Here is a 20,291-nt window from a genome sequence, read left to right as displayed (position 1 = left end):
AAGGAAGCAAGTAGATTTCTCTGCCCCCAATTTTTTTTGTTTTTTGCGCCATAGGAATTCAAGAGAGATGTTGAGGACAAGGTTGAAGATCTCTATGCAATTAATGGGAGGTCGTCGACATGATTATTTTCGATCTTTTCACTTATATTAAAAAAGACACCATTAAAATAAATATTCACTAATTCAAAGACGAGAGCTATGTATCAAAATAAGACAAACAAGGAGTTGTTCTTTTAAGAGCGTGACTCAGTTATCAATATGAATCATCTGTCGCAGTAACGTATATTATTTTGCGTGTTTAAACTAGAGAAGTTACAATGGGAAAAATCCATGAACAATTTTTTTGCAGGTAGCCGTTCTATTTCTGGATGTGAACCTGGTTGGTACAAACTAGGACAAGCATGTTTTATGTTTTACTTCCAATCATCCAAGCAGTGGCGGTTTGCCCGAAACCTGTGTCACAAACAGAAGAGCGAAATCGCTATAGTCAATAGTGCAGAGCAACTAGAGGCCCTTGCAGATCAGAGGAAAAAACTCCAGCGTGAATATTGCGGTCTTACCCTTGGTCTTGATAGCAACCTACGTTGGGTTTGGATAGATGGTGAGAATGCAAAGAGTAATAAAAATCTATGGGGGCCATGGCAACCAAGTGGAGATGGTAAATGTGGAGCTTTCTTAAATGCAATTGGATGGAGTTCAAACTGGGCTGGGTACGGATGGCGCTGGAATGATCTATCCTGCACGGGCCGTAAAGGATATATTTGTGAGGAACCGTTAGGTATGCGTTACATATTGGTGGCTGGTACATAAAGGTGATTTTTAGTTTGTTGAAATTCCTCCGAGCTACCTTTTTCAAAAAAACTTCTCGCAATAGTTATTTGTGCAAAATAAAGATTGTTTTCATCTGTTCATTAGAAAGTCGATGGATGAATATTGTTCACGTATCACAAATTTGTTTATTTTCGAAGACGTCCCCCTTCCTGTGGCTCTCTTTTCTACGAGTCCAACCGATGGAGTTGTTGACCTGAGTCCAAATGGAGCCACTAAAGCAGTATCTAATAACATCACGCTGACGAGAGGTCCCTTGGGTAATCCAGTTGGTTCCTTTCGCTTCAGTGATTTGAATAACAGCTACGTGGAAGTTGAAAATGAGGGAGAACTCGATACAAGGTTTTCGATGAGTGTTTTTGCATGGGTGCACCCTGACGCGTCTGCCACTGGTGCTGGTCCGATATATGATTACGGTTGCTCGATGTGGGTTTTTCCTTCAACTTGTGGACTTGAAATTCGTTATATGGTGAGAGATCGTTCTAATATTCACCTATTGCGTAAGGATGGTGTTATCAAAATAAATGAGTGGAATTTTATAGGGACCACGTACGATTATCACACAGGCGTTGCGTCTGTGTGGGTGAATCACACCGTGGTTATGAACAAGTCTATTGGATCCAACGTGGAATTGGCAACTCAAAGAAATCTTACGATAGGAGCGTCTAACAACCGTGAGGTACAATTTTATGGGAAAGTTTCCTGCTTGCAGTTCTACGCTCAAGCATTGTCCGTGGATCAAATTATGAAGATAAGGGCAAGATGCAATCAAACCAGTAAGCATGTCTAGTAATGTCTCTGTTTGGGGCTTGTTTTCTCAAAAGCACAAAATTTTTTCCCAGTGATATTGTTCCAAGAACCAGCCAATTTTTATTTTAATTGACCTTGGTGTGTTTCTCGTATCAGTCTCTTTTAGAATGGAGCGTTTTAGCCTCTCTTTTTACTTTCTTTCTCTGTTTATGTCTCTTTCTCTCTTCCTTTTCTCTATTTCTTTGATTCATCTAAGCTGCCCTTGTAGGTAATGCTCGAAATGCAGCTGCATAACTTACAGACTCGACGTAAGTCAATTATTCTTGACACGTTTACAAGTTTGGAGACACCTCTTTAGGTGGTTCTGTCATATATGGTCTTTTATACATGGTAGGATAATACTTCACTCAACTCAACTCGTCAACCTGGTGCCTTTGGAATAGTTTTTCCTAGTGTAGGTCATCCAGGAACTATATTTAGGTTGAAGACCTTGAAGATTTATTCTAACTTAATACCTCTGTACCTTTAGTATTACCTACGACTTCACCAGATTACAAAACAGTGGGATGCTATCGAGACACAAGCAATCGTGCAATTCCAAAATTAGAAGACGCTGACCCTTTATTGGTCGGTGCCTACCAGGACCGTGAAAACGCGATCGAAAAGTGCGCCCTCGCAGCTCGCAAAAGGGGTTTTCGTATGTTTGCACTTCAGAATGGCGGATGGTGTGCAGCCAGTGTCACAGCAGAAGAAACGTTTAACAAATATGGTAAGAGCATTCGTTGCCGAGGCGATGGCGAAGGAGGACCCTGGTCAAACGATGTTTACATTATTCAAGGTTGGTCGTTTTGATCTACGTAACGTAAAAATTTGCGTTCCACAACCTCATAATTAAGGATTTCTTCTCGTATTATCGGCGAAAATGAATCCATTTTCGAGCAGTTCTAACACATCAAGAAAATGGGCACTGATGGAAAAAGAGAATGACTTGTTTTATTTCACAAGTCAGGGTCAGAGTTGTTGGTTAGGAATTGAAATAGCGGATTCCGTCACAAGGTTTAAGATTCACTACCTTACCTTCGTTTGTAAAGTAAGTCTTTGAAATCTCAAAACTCTCTCAGTTACGTGACTAATGTATATTTTTTAAAGACGTCTTTGGAAAATAAATGGTACTTCTCTTTTACAAGGAATAAAAGGCATTCGACTAATTAATTGATGATTCGTGTAAAGTTTTCCTATTTTAAAAACTCCTCCTATTTTAGTCCGTAAAAGTGCCATTTTATGTACGCTCTATTAAGCTACGTGTACCAAGCTTTGATCAGTATCCATAAAGGTTTTCAGTATCTTGGGGATCGGCACAAAGAAGGTTATTGTATTAAAAACATTGCATGTCAAATCAACGCGATCAAAAATAATGTAACAGAATTCACAGACATAAATCAATTGGCTCGAAAGCTTTCCCTTAAAGACGAATATTCACAAGCAATATTTGATCTATGATAATGGTTTTTCTCTAAGCATGTTTTCAGGTGTTCTTGCCTTATGCACCGATGCTGATTTTTGCAAATAAGTGATGTATAACATACAAACAATAAATATTATTGAATTGGCGACTTTAATGTAATTCTTTTTTATGTCGATAGTCTAAGGTTCTTGTCACATGGTTTCTTCGGATCGTTGTGGTATGCTAAAACCTTCTCGCTAAACCAGATATTAGCCATGCTTTTTACTAACTAATAAAACGCCAGGCTTGTCACTCATCTGTTCAGTTAAACTCAGTTAATTTCTAGTGACGAAACTGTTTTAATTAAATAGATTATATAAATGTGGGGTGCTACAGAGACGACTCTTCCATTCGTGCAGTTCCGGATTTAGAAAGAACAGACCTTGTCTTGGATGGAAATTACCGTGTACGTCAGAACGCAGTTGAAAAGTGTGCTATTGTGGCTCGCAAAAGAGGTTTCCGCATGTTTGCAATTCAAGATCATGGGCAGTGCTTGTCCAGTGCTACGGCAGGAGAAACGTTCGATAAGTATGGCAAGAGTGATAAATGCAGTGAAGACGGCAAAGGAGGGCCTTGGGCAAACAGTGTTTACGCATTTAGAGGTGGGGAAGATCTCTTTTGACACCTGTGCATTCATGGGTCAATTGGAAATTATGTAGTTTAGTACTAAAGCCAAATAAGATTACTGAATTATAGATATTGCCGTTGATGAGAACATTTCAAACATTAACAAGCCGCTGTTATCGACTGAGTAGACCCAATTCTGAAACTCAAGGCAGAATAACTCGTGATTCTAATTCCCTGATAACTGTGGCGTGTATTACGATAAAAAACCATACGTTGGTTCTGTTGACAAGATTTTTTGTTTCTTTTTCCATGAAGTTTCTCAACCATGGTGCCGTCAGGGCTTTTTTCCCCTTCATGGCGGTTGCTATTTTATATATCCCCCACAAGAACTTAATTGGCAACAGGCTTTGGAGCGGTGCAATCGAAGTGGTGGTACCTTGGCCAAGATAACTCGTGAGGGTTTGAGATCCACTTTCTCCAATTTATTAGAAGAAATAAGACGCTTCAAGCCATATTACAACAATTTCTTCATTGGCCTGTTGAGCAAGGACGAGTGGACATGGATAGATGGCAGCCCGTTAAATAGCTCATTGTGGAAGCCAGGATATCCAAAAACAATTCAAAAAACCCGTAGCTGTGGTTATCTGGCTGGTGGCTCATCAGGGATAAAGAGTGGTGCATGTACATGGAAGAGGTACCCACTGTGTCAGAAAAAAGCTGGTTAGTTGCTATGGTCAACTCCTTAGTTACATGCTAACGATTTGAAATTGGTAAATGCTTCCTTTTTTCCTTTTCCTTGATATAGTTTTTAAGTTTCCTAATTTTGGCTCACCAACGCCAAATTCAGGGAATTTTTTTAATTTCTCTCTCGTACCAAATACATACACACATATACATTAACTTATTCTTCAGGGGATTTTAATGACAAGAATATTCGTAGCCATCGTCACAAGTTAAAGATGCAACCTCTGCCTTAAAGAAAAATTACTGATTATCTGCCGACCTGAATATCATCACTTAACAAACGAAATGAAGATGTGTCTTCATGCCGCCACAGAAACAAATCGTTGCTGGGTAACAGTTAAAAAAAACATCTAAATTTACTGCCACATCAGTTATGCACATTTTATAGTATATTAACGATGGTAACGATGGTTATATATATATATATATATATATATATATATAAATCTTGATTATAGTCTATCCTTGCGGTATAGTGCTCGATGCGTTCGCAGAACGTGGAATATCTGAAAGTTGGACAAATCAATAAGACGTAACTTTTCTGTGACTCTGAGTTTCACGCTTACGCGATCATCAGACAGATTTTAATGAAGAATATACCTCACTCAGTTTAAATATATATATATACAGTAGTTAGTTAATTAGTAATTATATTGTAATCTGGTGTCGATGTACACTAGGGAGTATTTGTTCTCATGGCGGCATTTGGAAATTAATTCAGCTCTTTTGTTAAGGTTGCTTGCTTTGTTGGCTTTGATAATGTAGAGTTTTTCAGTTAGGCAGAGGTTACATCGTTTGGAAATATTGTTGTAGGCGCTTGCTGAAGAGATGATAGACCAGCTTATTTTGTAGTTTTCGTTGTTGTCCTTGAGTTTTCAGATGTGTTTTGCTAGTTCGGTGCGGTTGGCGTATTTTCTGTTACGGAATGATAGTTTATGTTGCGTATATCGTTGTTTGAATGTTCCTTCAGTTAGTCCGATGTAGTTCTTTCTTGTGTCGTCTTTGTCTGTGGTTACGTTGGCTATGTAGATTACACTTGTTGTGAGGCAGTTGTTGTCAAGCGAGCATTGGCCTTTTTTTCTACAGTTGCATCCGTTTTGCGGTGTGGTATTGTTGTTGGTAAGGATTTTCTTGTTGTTATTGTTGATGATGCTACCCATGTTCGGCATGCAGCTGTAGCTAACTTTCACGTTGTTCTTGTTGAAGACGGGTGCAAAAACCACAATCTGTATACTCGTCCTTGCGATTTTGAAAACCTCTCAAACATTCATAACAACTAAGAAGTTTCATTGCTAGATATAACTGTGACATTTTTACTAAATTATAAAAGGGTCATTATCAAACCGGAGTTTGATGAGAAGTTCAAGCATTTTGCAGCCATTTGAACCTATCCTGGCCATAGATCTATCTTACTCTACTTGCTTTCGATCTTTGAAGGTAAGTAATGATTTTGGTTGCTTAATTGGCGAGTGAATTCTGTTGTAGAGTTTCTCCACTTCTTCTGGATCGAAAGCTGCAACAGAATTTTCTTTCATTTAGTGAAAATAGATGCATAGAAATATCACATGTTCTGGCTTCACCAAAATATTTTTATTTCTCCGTGTTACTTTTTACTTTTTACGCTCTTGTCGGTTTAGGAATCAAATCCCTGGTGGCAAGCAACCCTTGACAAACCGCTGTATGTCATTTCTGTTTTGATAACCGACAAAATCGATTGCTGTCCACGTGACTCTGGAATCATCAATGTTAGAGTGACAACCAGTCAAACTGACTTGTCTCCAACATGTTCCAAATCGATGGCGTATGATGGAACGACACATGAATTCAGTTTTGATTGCTCACCACCCGCGCTTGGAAATCATGTAAAAATAACGTTGACGGGTGATAATGTCACGTTAGTTCTCTGCCATGTTGCCGTGGAAACAATTGGTAAATTATAAAAGATTTCTTTCTTTCTTTATTTTTTTGCTCGTTGGTTCTTTTTGGTGAGGGAGAGAATGAAGCTAATTTAGCTTATTTTACATTCTTTGGTATCAGCCTTCGCACTTGCTTATAATCTGTTGATAGAGATGAACTAACGTGATGTAAGATTATTCCATTCATCTATTCTATTCATGCCCCAGCAATTTTACTTTGGCCTGTTTCAAGTAAGACTGGACGTGAGAGTAAACACATTTGTTCAATGTTTGACTTAATATAGAGTCGACCCGAGAGCTACACGGAGTTTTGCGTGAAGGATGGTACATGGATGGTATTCAAGGTCCACCTGAAAGCCGGATTATTTTGAGAGATTTTGATGCGCCAATAAATCTGGCAGAGAACTATGTTCAACGATTGACAAGTTACCTACAGGTAGGATGTTATCAAAGCAAACGTATTTTTGCTCTCACCTGAGATCAATTGCAAGGCTTTTGATGCACTGCAAGGTACACTTTTCCTTTTGAAAAGCAGGGAGTGTCTCAAGTGAAAGGTAGTATGAACGAATGACTGTAATCATGCCTTTTTGACATGTTAAGATTAAGTTCATTGTCGGTGATGCTGCTGTTTATGTTGTTGGTGCTATCGCTTTTTGATTTAAAAAATTTATATTTGTTAGAATTTGACCGAACAAGTCAATTATGAAGTACTGTTTCAGGTTTCTCTGAGCGGAAATTACACTTTTTATGCCGCGTGCGACGACATGTGTGAGTTATGGAAGTATGATGTTACAGAGACAGGCATCAGAAGAGTTGAAATAGAATCTGGGGAAAGTGGGACGCCCCAACCAATTATTTATGTTAAAAGGTGGACACAATATCTTCAATGGGACAAGTAAGTAATGTGCAAGCAGTCAATTACTATGATAATTATTTTGGTGACATTTTTCGTTGTAATTAGACCTGATATACTCTAATTACTTTGATATTGAAGGTACCCAGAGCAAACGTCTGAGCCAATCGTTCTTAAAAAGTGTCGCTTTTATCGAATGGTGATCTTCGGTAGAGAAAAAGGCGGCAACGATCATATATCTGTGGGCATGCGTAACCCAAATGGGGAATATGAACGGCCTATTACTGGGGAAAGACTGTTTTGGACTAAACCAGGTAGGAAAATTCTGATTCGTTCATTTGGTTAAAGCGGAAAAAGGAAACGAACAAGGAAACAAAGTAAAGGAGAAAAACATGAACAGATAGGGCTTCTCACTCATAGAAAAGAAGACAAACAAGCACAAACAGAAACAAAACAGACTGTTTAATACAACGAGTTATCTATGTCTCGCTTTTGGATCCAGTCATCTCTAGCATGAAGCTGAAGCTCATAACTTCTCCCAGGAGCTACTGGAATTTCTTTTGTTCGGTGCTACTGATTAAACAAAGAAACAAAAGAAAAAAGACATGTATTAGGAGACAAATATCTTCATTTCCAATGCTTTTTTCGATTGAAGTGTAAAATTTTATTTCTATTCAAAGGGACGCGTATTTTAGAAATGTCACTTAAGAATCACAAGACATCGATATCTGCCTTCGTTGGGTCAAATTTACTCATAACAGGTTGGTTTATTGATATTGCCCTAAATCTACAAGGATTCTCTTACTTGTATTGAAAATATGGGGAATCGGGAAGATTTACGTGATCATGTGGGAATCAACCCCTCCAAGGGAAGTGGGAGCTCTCTACTATCAAAAGGGATTATATCTTATCTTGATAAGATATAATGGTACTTAGCGACTCATAAAAAATAACGTTTTCACTTAACGTCACAGTGGCCATACTTTGTACTAACAGTGAAAAAGTGGCCCGAGTTACAAAAAGAAAAGAAAAAAGAAAAAAAATCAAAAGAAACAGCTTCTTTTGTTCCAATTTCTTTACCTAAATTATCATCATTTGATTGAAAAAAGTTCGTGGCCGGTACTATGTGACGTTCAGAAATATATCAATTAAAGAATACCTTTGAGAGAGATTTGTAAGGGGTCTCTTAGCTGAGACGCAACACTGCGTCGCAAAAGCCTCGAACAACCTTTTCATAAGCATTTGATGATTGCTAACTCGGAAGGCGTGATTAGGATTAACTTTACGAGAGAAGGACGATAGACTATCAGTTTAGACTTGCGAATGGAACTTTAAACTCGATGATCCACCAGTTTGCACTCATATTTTGGGAGGTAACTAATGAATCTATTCTCATAAGTTTCAGTTTCGCCAATTAAAGATGTAGACGGTAGAATAGGTTCATCATACAACATGTTTGGCCAAATTATAGGATATTACAAGTTTTGCTGTGAGGGAGTCTATTGTCCTGATTGCCCACTGGAACTGAACATCTCAAGCCTCGGACAAAATCTAATAGTGAACTCAGCAGTGAGCCTGTCCTGTGTTAACACATCATTTGAGGTAGTTTTTAACACGATCGATCAACCTGGAAATTTTACTGTGAAGGTGAGAAGCCCTCATTTAAGTAGCAGTCATCGTTTAAGTGATGACTCCTATTGCATTTATGGTAAGAAAATTAACGAGACACCGTGGCATGCTTATTTGTAAAATTTGGCAAGAATATGAATCATAATGAAGCAAATGAATGATAGACTTTGAAATTGTAGGGGTTTGCTTTTCATCACCGTTTTATTTTGAATAACTTGTCATCGGCATAAGTAGAAATACATTGGTCTGAACTATTTAAGAGTATGTCGACCCCATCACCCTACAAATAGAAGTAAAACAAACGCACGTAGTGGAATCTTTGTGGCCCACACTACATCTTGAGACGAACGAGAGTAGTGCATTACTTTTGCATTAACCAGGTTGGATGACTACAAATCATTTATTTAAAAAGGACACAGCCTTAAGGTAAAGCGAAGTGGTGCGTACATGAACGATAAGCCTCACTGAACTGGAATATGGAAGTAATACCTAACCCATACACTGTGATTATTTTCAGGCCAGCTATTCATTCGTGGAACATCCAGAGGAGATTCTCGAGGAGCGAGTTTTGGGACAAGTAGGTCTAAAAGGTATCTCCTTCTGCATTATTATATAGGATTACAAGAATTACAAGAATTACAGTGTCTGTGTGAATCCGCCGTGGTGCTCTTTAACCGCCGCTAACGGAGATTTTTTTTTGTGTTCCTTAACAGCGGTGGTGCTAGAAGAATGCTACTTCGAGTCTGGAAAATGCGACTGGACTAGCCCATATGCAAATTCCAAGTGGAAGCTCTTTCCTGGTACGAAATCTTTAAAACACTTCAGTAAGCTTAAGTACCTAAGAAAAGAAGCGCAGTACTGCGAGCAACAGTTAAGTTTTTTTTGTAATTGACTTGCTTTTCCTGGTAACAAAGAATAATCGTTAGAATAAAATTGTTTCGCTATAAACCATTCCCTAAAAGAAATAAAGTTTGAATAATAAGGCTAAATTAAGGAGATCTGAATTCAATTGGCAGACTGTGATCCTAAATTTAGAAATTTTTTGTTTAAACGTCGCTACGAATAGAAAAAAGCATTAAAAAACATTTCATGCTATGAAATTTATTGTACACATTTTTATCCTAGACGATTTTGCATGCATTAATGGTCGTTACAAAGCGCAGTTACAGAGTCCACCATTACCATGGGAACCATTTCATCGAGTCGTTGGCTTGTGCTTACGGTTCACTTACCGTATACCTTTTAAATCAAAGTCAACCATAAAAGTTCTTCTTCGAGAACCAAGAAAAGAGGAGCTAATTTTAGCATGGCAGCTCAGGGGATACTATGGTAAAGAATGGTCAGAGGCTGAGGTGTCTTTGCCCGGCGTAGCAGCAGTTCAGGTCTGTGAGTTATGACGATGAAATTTATTCGATTGAACTCTTCATTTATTTCTGGAGTTCATATTCATTTTTTTTTATGAATCTTTGACATTTGCTATGATAGGTGATGATACGTACTTCATTAATCTCTTTGTCTAGATTATATTTGAGGGAGAAGGCTTTCTTCATAACCAAGTGAATGCAGCAATCAAGAACGTGATTGTAACCACCGAGAAATGTGGCTTGCTACCATACTTTGCAAAACCAGGTTATATTTTCTGGTTTTCTTTTCTTTTCTTTTTTGTGTGTTGCTGGTTTTGAGTAAAACAAGATTGAGTTAACCTTAAACAAAAAAAAACAAAAAACAAAAACACAACAAAAAAAGGGAGCAATTGTCACTGACGTTACTGATTCTTTGAATTCATATTGAATAAAAAAGGTATATTAAGTTTGCATGCATTTGATGGATGATAAAGAGAAAAGAAAGGAAAAAACCATATGTTTTCTTAGCTTTAATTGATCACATTGGTTTTCAGGTTTTAGTTGCGGGAATAAACAGTTTCAATGCAAGAATGGCGAATGTGTCAAGGAAAATTTGCGATGTGATGGCGACTTTGCTTGTACCGATGATTCGGATGAAGATAATTGTGAATGTCCCTCCAATAAGTTCGCTTGTCTGGATGGAAAATGTCTTCCAGCATCAGCTGTATGTAACGGTATAAATGACTGCTCTAATGGGGATGATGAAAATAACTGCCGTGAGTAAATCTGCCTTCGCCATCCACTTTTTGATTCTTGATTTCATTAAAGTGAAACCCACTATTTGTCATTCCCATCTATGCATGCTGAGTAGCATTTCCACATAGTTTGGAATTACTGCTTTTTAGGAAATAGGTGCCCCTTTAAGCATCACTGTCTTGATGGATCATGCATTGATTGGTCAGAGACCTGTATTCAAGAGCCTTCCTGCAAGGATGGAACTAACACAGCATCAGTATGCGGTAAGTAAGGCAAAGAAAACTTCTTAACCAACAAGGTCTATTTTTTGAAATGACTCGTTCTTGTCTCAGGGGCCTGAGATTTCAGGCCTCTGTTTTGATCTCGTCGTAATCCATTTATCGCTGAAAGATAACAAAATAAGCTATGTGAGCCACAAACGGACATGATCACAAGGTGTTAGACAAAAAAGCGTCATCTTCGGGAAATTATGGCTATTATTTTCGGGTCTATTAGCGTAATGGACGACAGCGATGTTTTTGAAATGTTCTAATTGCTAGAGGTTTCCAATATGTAAATTTTTGTCTTTATCGAATGCTCATGAACTTGTGAAGACAAATAAGAATCTATTACGGAGGGAAACTTTTGCTTACGTGGAACAAAATTCTCAACAACTAATTGATTATGTCGTCATAATTGGCCGAATTAATTGTTAGAGCTTAACAGTGAAGTAGGTAGCATGTTTCACAGAGTCAATAATTCCATTGCAGGATATGGGAAATGCCGCCTTAACGACTTAGCGTGTTCATCCAAAGAGTCCAAAGAACCAACAAGATGTAAATCTTTCAGAAGTAAGTCCATGGCTTTGTGTTGCTAATATAGCGTATAAATAAACTCAAATTTAGCGCAGAGAGAAGAATATTGCTGATTGTAGGGCACATGCGCCAGCGGTGGCTTGTCACCGTAACGTTAGGGCAACAAAGATAGAGTGAAGACCGATAAATTTCTGAGAATATATATCGGGAGTCACGATAATCCATTAGGCATTTCCTAACTGCTGTAATTTCAAACAGGTTTTTGCAATTTCGAAAATGACCTGTGCCAACTTAATCCGGATATGAATACCACTTTCAAATGGACCACAGCTTCAGGTGAAACACCAACGGAGAAGACTGGGCCAAGTTATGATCATAGCACGTTAAGCAAAGACGGTAAGAGGCGAAATGAAATGCTCCTCTTACGTAGGAAAACAAATAATATCGATCAGGTTAAAACAGTGCATCTTACTTAAAATCCTTACCTAGCTTGTTTTGCATGGTGCAGTACGCTCAAGTTAGTACGACGGCACATTCTCCCTGTGACGTCTGTGTTGGGAAAGTTATGCCTTATATTAGTTTGGTGCCGTGGTGCCGTTGAATAATAATATCAACGGAAAATCGAGAAATGGCGTCATGACAAGCTTTTTATCATCACGCGTGCACTTTTGCTTTACGGTCACTCACACTTTCCTCGGTGCTCTCACAAGAAAGGGAATTTGGAATAAATTACACAAAGAAAGTAATGGAGAACATTTGTTACTTCATAGGGTCGTATATCCATATCGAAGCTTCTCCGCAACGCTCTGGGGACGTGGCAAGGTTGTTAAGCAAATGGATGGAATCCAACCAATCAGCTTGTGTTCAGTTTTGGTATCATATGTACGGGTCAAGTGTCGGTAATCTGAGCTTTTATTTGAAGACTAATCAATCCGAGACATTAGTTTGGAGACTGTCAAGCGATCAAGGGGATCGCTGGAAGTTTGGTCAATTTTCTCTGGTCAGTGAAAAGGCTCATAGGGTAAGTTATACTAAGCTTCCGAAGTGCCGTATCTTTCGTTTGAAACTGTAATCTTTACTTTTATTTTTATGGCTGGAACTGTTCTCATTGTCTGAAAATCTAATTGAACAAGCAGCTGCCAAAGCATGCACATAAGTGTAAATTGATCTGAATGTTTCAAGACGGGTTAATTTATTCGCTGATCTTGGCTTGGTGGTGAGCGGTTCTTAGTAATTCGCTTTCTTCTGACGTACATTGAGTTATATGGAGAATAATAACGTTAATGAGAATGTTTTCACAATTTATGTACTTTTGTTATGCTGTTTGCAAAGTTTGTCGTAGAAGGGACGACTGGCGATGGACGGGAAGGTGACATTGCAATAGATGATATGTCTGTGCTGGATGGAAACTGTAAGAAGATTATTGCACAAGGTATGGATTAAAACGCACAGTGGGAAAGCAAAGCAATACAATAAAACACTGTTTTATGATTACTTGAAATAATTTTTTTAACGCCGCTACAGTTCTTTTATACTCCTGAAATATTTCGAGGCGGCTTCTTTAGTGATCTTCTGATAAAATTTACAGCGCACTTGGCGTAGCCCCATACCTCAGCAAATCTGGTAACCTGTTCGGCTGAACAATTTTGGTTGTAACGCGATGTTCGTCGTCCGTCCTTCTGTATTCTCGTTCACCCGAAATGACAAATTATACTTTGCATAAGCGAAAAGCTGCAGTTTACACATGGCTATTTATCAGTAGAAGTGAAAGTGGATGAAGTTAAGCGCTTGCGTAAGTCTATGACCAGCTCGTAGACCAAAGGTGCATGTGCCACTAAATGTTGGTGTAACTATATGGAGTGCAAAAATTCGAGATCTGCCTTACATAATGTAAGCACAAGTTAGACCTATTGAACATCTTCGTGAGAGAGTAGTCTTGGACTAAAAAACTTTGCTGTTTCAATGCAACATCGACCCAACCAATCTAGCTTTAGGTATATTACTGTTCACTCACGAGAGTTCACTTTAAAATTGAAGAGGTTCTCGTGCAACATAGATTGTTAACAGCTGGTTATGGCACAAACTTTGTTGTCAAATATACGCACCGAACTCAACCCATTTTAGTTTTGAAAAAGACACCTGTGCCTTAAAAAAAACTGTGTCAGTCAAACGTACGGAGAAAAACCCTTAAGAGGGTTAGGATGACAGTAAGAAGCTACGAAACCTAACCATTCGTTCTTCTGAGATATAATTTATGAATTTGATAAAAAAAAGGTTTCTATCATTTCTTTCAATCTTTAGACAGTCCAGACTGCAGTTTTAGAGAGGATACGTGTGATTGGGAGACTCGGGAAGGATGGACTCTCTCTAAACACTCACCTGACCCAGTTTTACAAAATTATGGTAGGATTTTATTTTCAAGTTCGAGACTTTTCATTTCATTTTTTGTAGGCTGAGAAGTTGAAATAAGGTTTATATTGATGGAGGCCTTGAGCTACTGTATATCTTTTTAATTCCAAGCTCTTGCCGATCCAAGTAGGCATCGATGCTGTAGATCGGGAAAAGCTTGGAATAATGTAGAAATTCAGTGACTCAATGTGTCAATCGAATCATCCATTCAATCGAAATGATATTGATGGACAACTTCAAACGTTTGCATTCTGTCTACTTCAAATATTTTAAAATAGAAATAACACAATATGAATATTGATTTAACACTGGGCAATCCACATTGCACATACTTGCTGGCAGGCTAGCTGAGCGGCTGACAGACTGACTTGCTCACAAACTGACTGAACGACAGACAAACTGAATCAGTGACGGATTGTCGACCAATTAACAGACATCAGCACTTAACATATTGAAAATGTCTCTTATGTGAAATCGCTGTTAACCTCTTTCAGGCCATAATCAAATCGTTGCAGTTAATTTCTTACTTCACTGTTAGGTCCAAGCGTATCATTCATTTTTCTCCGCGCCGGAGCATCTGAAGTGCCTCATACACTCTCGTCCCCAATTATAAACACTAACGAATGGAAGTGCTTACGCTTATGGTATTTCATTGGTGCCACAAACTTGTACAAAACGTCGTTACAGGTGCTTCTACAGTCGTTAATATCGAACCTATCCACACTGCTTTTCTTTGTGGATGAAGTGGCAAGTGCGACAAACTATACTCAGATACCGTTGCCGAGCAATTACAGCAAAGCGAAGGTACCAAAAGATAATTCTTGTTAGTGCACTTGTGACAAAACATTTTTGCTGGCTGTAATGACGTTTTGAGATCCTAACTCAGCTTCTATGTATACAATTCCCTTTTTTCTATTACGAACATCTCTTATCAATTGTTTCAGACAGATTAATGTGTTAAGAAGTACAGTCCCCTAGTATTAATTTAGTAAGAAATTCCTATACTTGTGACTTATGTATGAACGTCTTCTTTAAACACAATACAGCTTGAATTGTTTGGTATTTATGAAGAGTTTGATGGCCAAATTCTGGCCATTGAACAAGTTTCCTTTTCAAAAGAGCCTTGTGACCCAGTTTCTTGGCGACAAAATGGTAAGTTTACGTGTATAAGACTTGAAAGCTAGGTTTTGTAAATTCACTGCGTTTAATACTGAGCGCAAACTACCTTGAGGACGACTCTTTTATTACACAAAACTCTATACTAATAGCCTAAAATTCATTTAGTTTTAAAATTCGTTGAACTGTGTATCTTACTTTACAAAATCGCACCCCTCTGACGGAAACTTTTTTTGAAGGGAATGTTTGTTCGTTAAGTTAGCACTAAATTATACGCTTATCTGTACATGTAACGTTTTTAAGTGTCCTAACATTAAAATCTATGAGTAATTAATGTCATAAAACCTCTAGATATTAACGAACCCCTTGGAATGCAAAATGGTGAAATAGTAGACACGCAAATCAGTTCTTCATCATCAATGGACGAGGCTCATGCTGCCAGTCGAGGCCGTCTACACTTAAACGCAACTGCAGGAAAGGCAGGCGCTTGGTCCGCCGGCACAAATGACAACAGCCAGTGGCTCCAGATTGATCTACGTAATAATAACATCAGAGTCACGGGTGTTGCGACACAAGGGAGAAACGGACAGCACGCTCAGTGGGTAACGAAATATAAGTTACAGTCCAGCGATGATGGGGTAAACTTCCAGTTCTACAAGGACCCTGGAAATATTGCTCTTAAGGTATGTGCGAAATCCATGAAGCTGCCCACTCTTTATGTCAATTATTAATCTTTTTAGATTATATCAACCAATATAGTATAACTCTTTGAAGTGTAATTACCGTCAAAAATAAATGTTTAATTATGATATCCACAATTTCAGTAATGACATTGGGATATGCAATTGTGCTATTCCAATGTAACGTCTCAATATTCTATTTGGTCCTTGTGTTATGACATTATGCCATCACATTTGACTATTTTACTTTTGCAAAGTGCTGATTTGTCACTCTACCTTGGCGATCGGCTATTACACTTTGCTATTTTGCTATTGTATTCTTGTATTCTTCCATTTCGACACTGGGAAAAGCCGTTTTGCTGTTGTGATTTGTCATTTTCATAGCGCGTTTCATTATGGTGTTTTGTTAAGGTAACATGCAGTTCGGCATTACACTCAGAAACGAGTTTTGGACAAGATAGATTATTTCCCGCCAATGTTATAATTATGTTAATAAATTTCCTCTCTGTCGCCCTGTCTTGGTTGGAAACATGGCGGCTCTTCGTGAAAGAGCGGTGCATTTTTAATTATTAGAAAAGGAAACCCGTCTTATTGGTCTTAATGGTTCTCCAAGGTGCGGCGCAGTAACCAGTGCAGTGAACGGACGGGAAACCTAAGGACGAGTACTGGAAAATTTTCGAAAATTTTACAAATCAGCACATTGCAAAAGCAAAATAGCCAAATGTCATTGCATAATGTCATAACACAAGGACCAAATAGCATATTAAGACATCACATTGGAGTAGCACAATTGCATATCTCAATGTCATTACTGAAATTGTAGACATCATAATTGAACATTTACTTTTTACGGTAATTACACACCACATAACTCGCTTAATTGTTTGTTTGTTTTGTTTTGTTTTGTTTTTTTTCGTTTCATCGAACAAAAACTCTATCAACTCTAAAAGTTTTTTAAGCATGAACAAAATAAGTCCTAACATACTTGATTTAACTATCAGAATCAGTGACACTGAGAAACAATATTAAAGAAACTGAATTTGCGTATTCTTTGTGGCTTAACACGGTTAGTTATCACATGCTGACTTCGTGTCAAGTGTAAATTTCAATACAACTACTGCTTTAAAGAGTCACTATTTTGCTAATATAGGATTTCGCTGGAAACAAAGACCAGGATTCGGTTGTTTATCACGAGCTTAAGTTTCCTATCAGAGCACGATTCATTCGCTTTCAACCAGAGGCTTGGCATGGGCAAATATCAATGAGAGTTGAGTTGTATGGTCATCAGAAAGGTATGTTAATCAAAAGCGTGTCATTTTATCTTCATATTAAAAAAAAATGTGAAATTTTTTTATTGAACCAGTATATCCTCAAAGGAAACCAAAATAAACAAAACAAAAAAGGCATAAAATTCCGAAAAAGAATAAATTATAGAGGTTCACCATTAATTTGATTTTGATGAGCAAAACCATGTGTCACCTCCATTCTCAAATAGAATGCCAGAAAGCTCTGGGTATGGAAAACAATGAAATCTCCGATGGGCAAATTCGTGCCTCTTCCAGCTGGGATGGCAACTCTGTCGCCAGCCGTGGGAGATTATCAATTAAAGCATCCGGCCGCTTGAGAGGAAGCTGGACAGCTTCTGCGAGGAATCCACACCAATGGCTTCAGATTGATCTTGGAGCCAACGATGCTAAAGTTACAGGTGTAGCTACTCAAGGAAGGCAAGATGCCGACCAATGGGTTACCAGTTACAAGCTTCAATATGGTAGCGATGGATTGAATTTTCAGTACTACAAGGATCAAGGTGCGGACAAGGTGAACAAAAATTATCTTGATTTTTGGAAAACCTCCATTAACATCGAAAGTTGTAAAATAGGGTCTGGATTAGGGGGAAAATTCTCAGCCGCCAAACTAAGTCATAAGTTTATGGCATAACTTACAGTTTGGCAGCTTTGAAAAAGTTAATGTAACCTTCATGCAAGCTGGCTCTAAGACTTAAGAGTTCAACGGAAAACACGCAGCAATTTGCATTTAAGTCTTGCTTGTTGTGAGCACAAGGAAGTATGGACTGAGCTGGTCTAATGTCAAAGCCAGCGGAAAACACGCAGCAATTTGAATACACGATTAGCCTGCTTTTGAGTCTTGCTTGCCGTGAGCACAAGAAAATATGGACTAAGCTGGGGTAATGTCAAAGCCAGCGTTTGAGTATCGGATTAAAAGTTGTAAATTCACTATGTCGTTTTATCTCTCATTGCTTTTCTTCAAAGCGGTTTTGAAGTCTCAGGCACGTATAGGGTTGCTGCGAAAACGTTCTCCGAATAAATGAGTCTTGTTTGCATCTACCTGATGGTACAAGACTTTGTAAAGCGATATTTTCAGTAGTTGGTTTCAAAGTAATGATAATAATGATAATAATAACAAATAGAAAAACACGTTGTACCAGCTCGATCACATAAACAAAGATAAATGAAGTGCGAACACACCATGAAAAATGAGGATGAGGTGGTGTTTAAGTGGAGGACAATATTTATTCGGATCTCTTCGAGCTCACATAATTCTAGGTTAGTTTCTCAAATTATCGTTCAATTTTAAACGAACCACTATCTTTTTTACCTATACAGGATTTTTCAGGAAACAGCGACCGTGATACGGTTGTTTTTCATGAATTAAAACCGCCCACCAATGCCCGCTTCGTTCGTTTTCTCCCAGAGGCTTGGAAAAACCACATATCAATGAGGGTAGAACTGTATGGCTGTCTCGATGGTAGGCAACATTTTCATATTTCTGAATTGTAAACTGAGTTATTTAGTCTTTCACAGATCGAAATTTTTCTGGGGTCCTTTGCAAGACCCTACCTTTATTCTTCTTTGCTTTCATAATATTTTTAAGGCCCATGTCATACGTACGATTTTATGGTTCGTTTATAAACTCCTTTTTTTCAATTTATTGGTATACCACCAGAATGTCAGGAACCTCTGGGTATGAAAAATGGTGCAATTTCCGATGGAAAAATAAGCGCCTCTTCACATTGGGACAATTATCATGCGGCTTGGCAGGGTAGACTAGATTATAAAGGGACATGGAAAGCAGGGTCGTGGTCATCACGAGGTAATAATATACGTCAATGGCTCCAGATTGATCTGTATAGTCCATACATGAAAGTTACAGGAATTGCCACACAAGGTAGAAATGGTCACGATCAATGGGTGACACGGTATACATTGTGGTACAGCAACCATGGTAGAAATTTCCAACCCCACAAGGAAGCTGGAGAACGGACGGAAAAGGTGAATATTACGTTGTACTCTTTGAATACATATCAATCAAGAAAGTTTAAGCATTAGAAAGTGACTTTTTTTTACTGCAAAAGCTATTTAGTGTTTGGAGCGTGATATCGCATCAGGATTAAAAGCTGTATTTCATTATTCTGATGTTTTGACCCTATACGAAAGCTAGAACCATGGCCAATCAGGCTACAGTTAAATTGGAACCATCCAGTTAAGTAGTAAGATGCAATCTTTTGGTTATAAGGATTTTGGTACCATGCAATTTTCAAAAAATTACCCGTGTCTGATTGCAAGGGGAATCTGGATCCTGGTACCAACCAGATCCTCCGCTGCAAGTTTTCCCAAAGTTTGACCCAAATGGGATGCACCAAAATTCACGGTTCACAACAGCTGCAGACTAGGTTAACAAAAGCGATTTTAAATGGCAGCTTACCTAGATAGTTTTAGACACCTTCAAATTCGAAAATGTTTCAACCTTAGAAAGTCTATCAAAGCTGAAGAGGAGGGCTGTTACATAACTCTTCAAATATGTTTTAATTGAGGAGATTAATTTTAATGGTACCTGGAGCATTTTTTAAAATTATGGTTTAATGCCTTTCCATTCAGAATTTTGATGGAAACAGAGACCGGGATACAATTGTTTATAATAGAATCAACCCACCAGTCAAAGCTCGCTATATCCAGATTAGACCACAGGCCTGGTACCGTCACATTTCTATGAGGACAGAGCTTTACGGTTGTCTGGAAGATGTCAGTGGGGGTAAGGAATGTATTAACATTTAAAGCTATCAGGTGTGCAGAGGATTTTTAAATTGTTGCGTACTAAAATTGCCTCTCAAGTTGTTTCTTTTCCTTAATTGATGCGCTCCGATTATAATTTGTTTAAACCTCCTTATGTTGCAAACAAAGTTATTGGAAAATAAGGTAATTTGGTTTAATCAACTGAGTTGACATTGTAGAGAAGGTAAACAGCATAATTTTCAATTTGGCTTTTCTATTTAAAGTGGAGAATCCTACATGTAGATTAGAAGGTAACTAGTAAGGAAGAGATCAAAACTTTTCGCGTATATCTTAACCTTCATTCAAGCCCCTTGGGCCATGGGTTTTCTTCC

At 38.2% G+C, this 20,291-nt stretch overlaps 1 protein-coding gene across 1 annotated transcript in view; it reads left to right on the top strand.

Moving 5' to 3' along the window:
- The window catches only part of LOC136280250 (uncharacterized), a 37,574-nt gene that overhangs the window by 2,529 nt on the left and 14,754 nt on the right, over positions 1-20,291 (top strand). Inside the window, exons 7-37 of the mRNA XM_066165208.1 lie at positions 350-778; positions 969-1,604; positions 2,108-2,416; positions 3,394-3,684; positions 3,965-4,369; positions 5,724-5,830; positions 6,031-6,322; positions 6,594-6,745; positions 7,029-7,204; positions 7,304-7,476; positions 7,843-7,923; positions 8,634-8,809; positions 9,309-9,381; positions 9,505-9,591; positions 9,917-10,173; positions 10,312-10,420; positions 10,689-10,910; positions 11,040-11,153; positions 11,640-11,720; positions 11,943-12,080; positions 12,455-12,705; positions 13,017-13,116; positions 13,986-14,087; positions 14,632-14,897; positions 15,140-15,245; positions 15,561-15,892; positions 17,040-17,181; positions 17,385-17,707; positions 18,514-18,655; positions 18,854-19,179; positions 19,786-19,939. Of these exons, the coding sequence (XP_066021305.1) occupies positions 350-778; positions 969-1,604; positions 2,108-2,416; positions 3,394-3,684; positions 3,965-4,369; positions 5,724-5,830; positions 6,031-6,322; positions 6,594-6,745; positions 7,029-7,204; positions 7,304-7,476; positions 7,843-7,923; positions 8,634-8,809; positions 9,309-9,381; positions 9,505-9,591; positions 9,917-10,173; positions 10,312-10,420; positions 10,689-10,910; positions 11,040-11,153; positions 11,640-11,720; positions 11,943-12,080; positions 12,455-12,705; positions 13,017-13,116; positions 13,986-14,087; positions 14,632-14,897; positions 15,140-15,245; positions 15,561-15,892; positions 17,040-17,181; positions 17,385-17,707; positions 18,514-18,655; positions 18,854-19,179; positions 19,786-19,939 (6,552 nt within the window). The remainder of the gene's footprint in view (positions 1-349; positions 779-968; positions 1,605-2,107; positions 2,417-3,393; positions 3,685-3,964; positions 4,370-5,723; positions 5,831-6,030; positions 6,323-6,593; positions 6,746-7,028; positions 7,205-7,303; positions 7,477-7,842; positions 7,924-8,633; positions 8,810-9,308; positions 9,382-9,504; positions 9,592-9,916; positions 10,174-10,311; positions 10,421-10,688; positions 10,911-11,039; positions 11,154-11,639; positions 11,721-11,942; positions 12,081-12,454; positions 12,706-13,016; positions 13,117-13,985; positions 14,088-14,631; positions 14,898-15,139; positions 15,246-15,560; positions 15,893-17,039; positions 17,182-17,384; positions 17,708-18,513; positions 18,656-18,853; positions 19,180-19,785; positions 19,940-20,291) is intronic.

This window comes from Pocillopora verrucosa, chromosome 4, assembly GCF_036669915.1.
Source record: "Pocillopora verrucosa isolate sample1 chromosome 4, ASM3666991v2, whole genome shotgun sequence".
Taxonomy (NCBI): Eukaryota; Metazoa; Cnidaria; class Anthozoa; order Scleractinia; family Pocilloporidae; genus Pocillopora; species Pocillopora verrucosa.
This window is presented reverse-complemented; position numbering and strand designations above follow the sequence as displayed.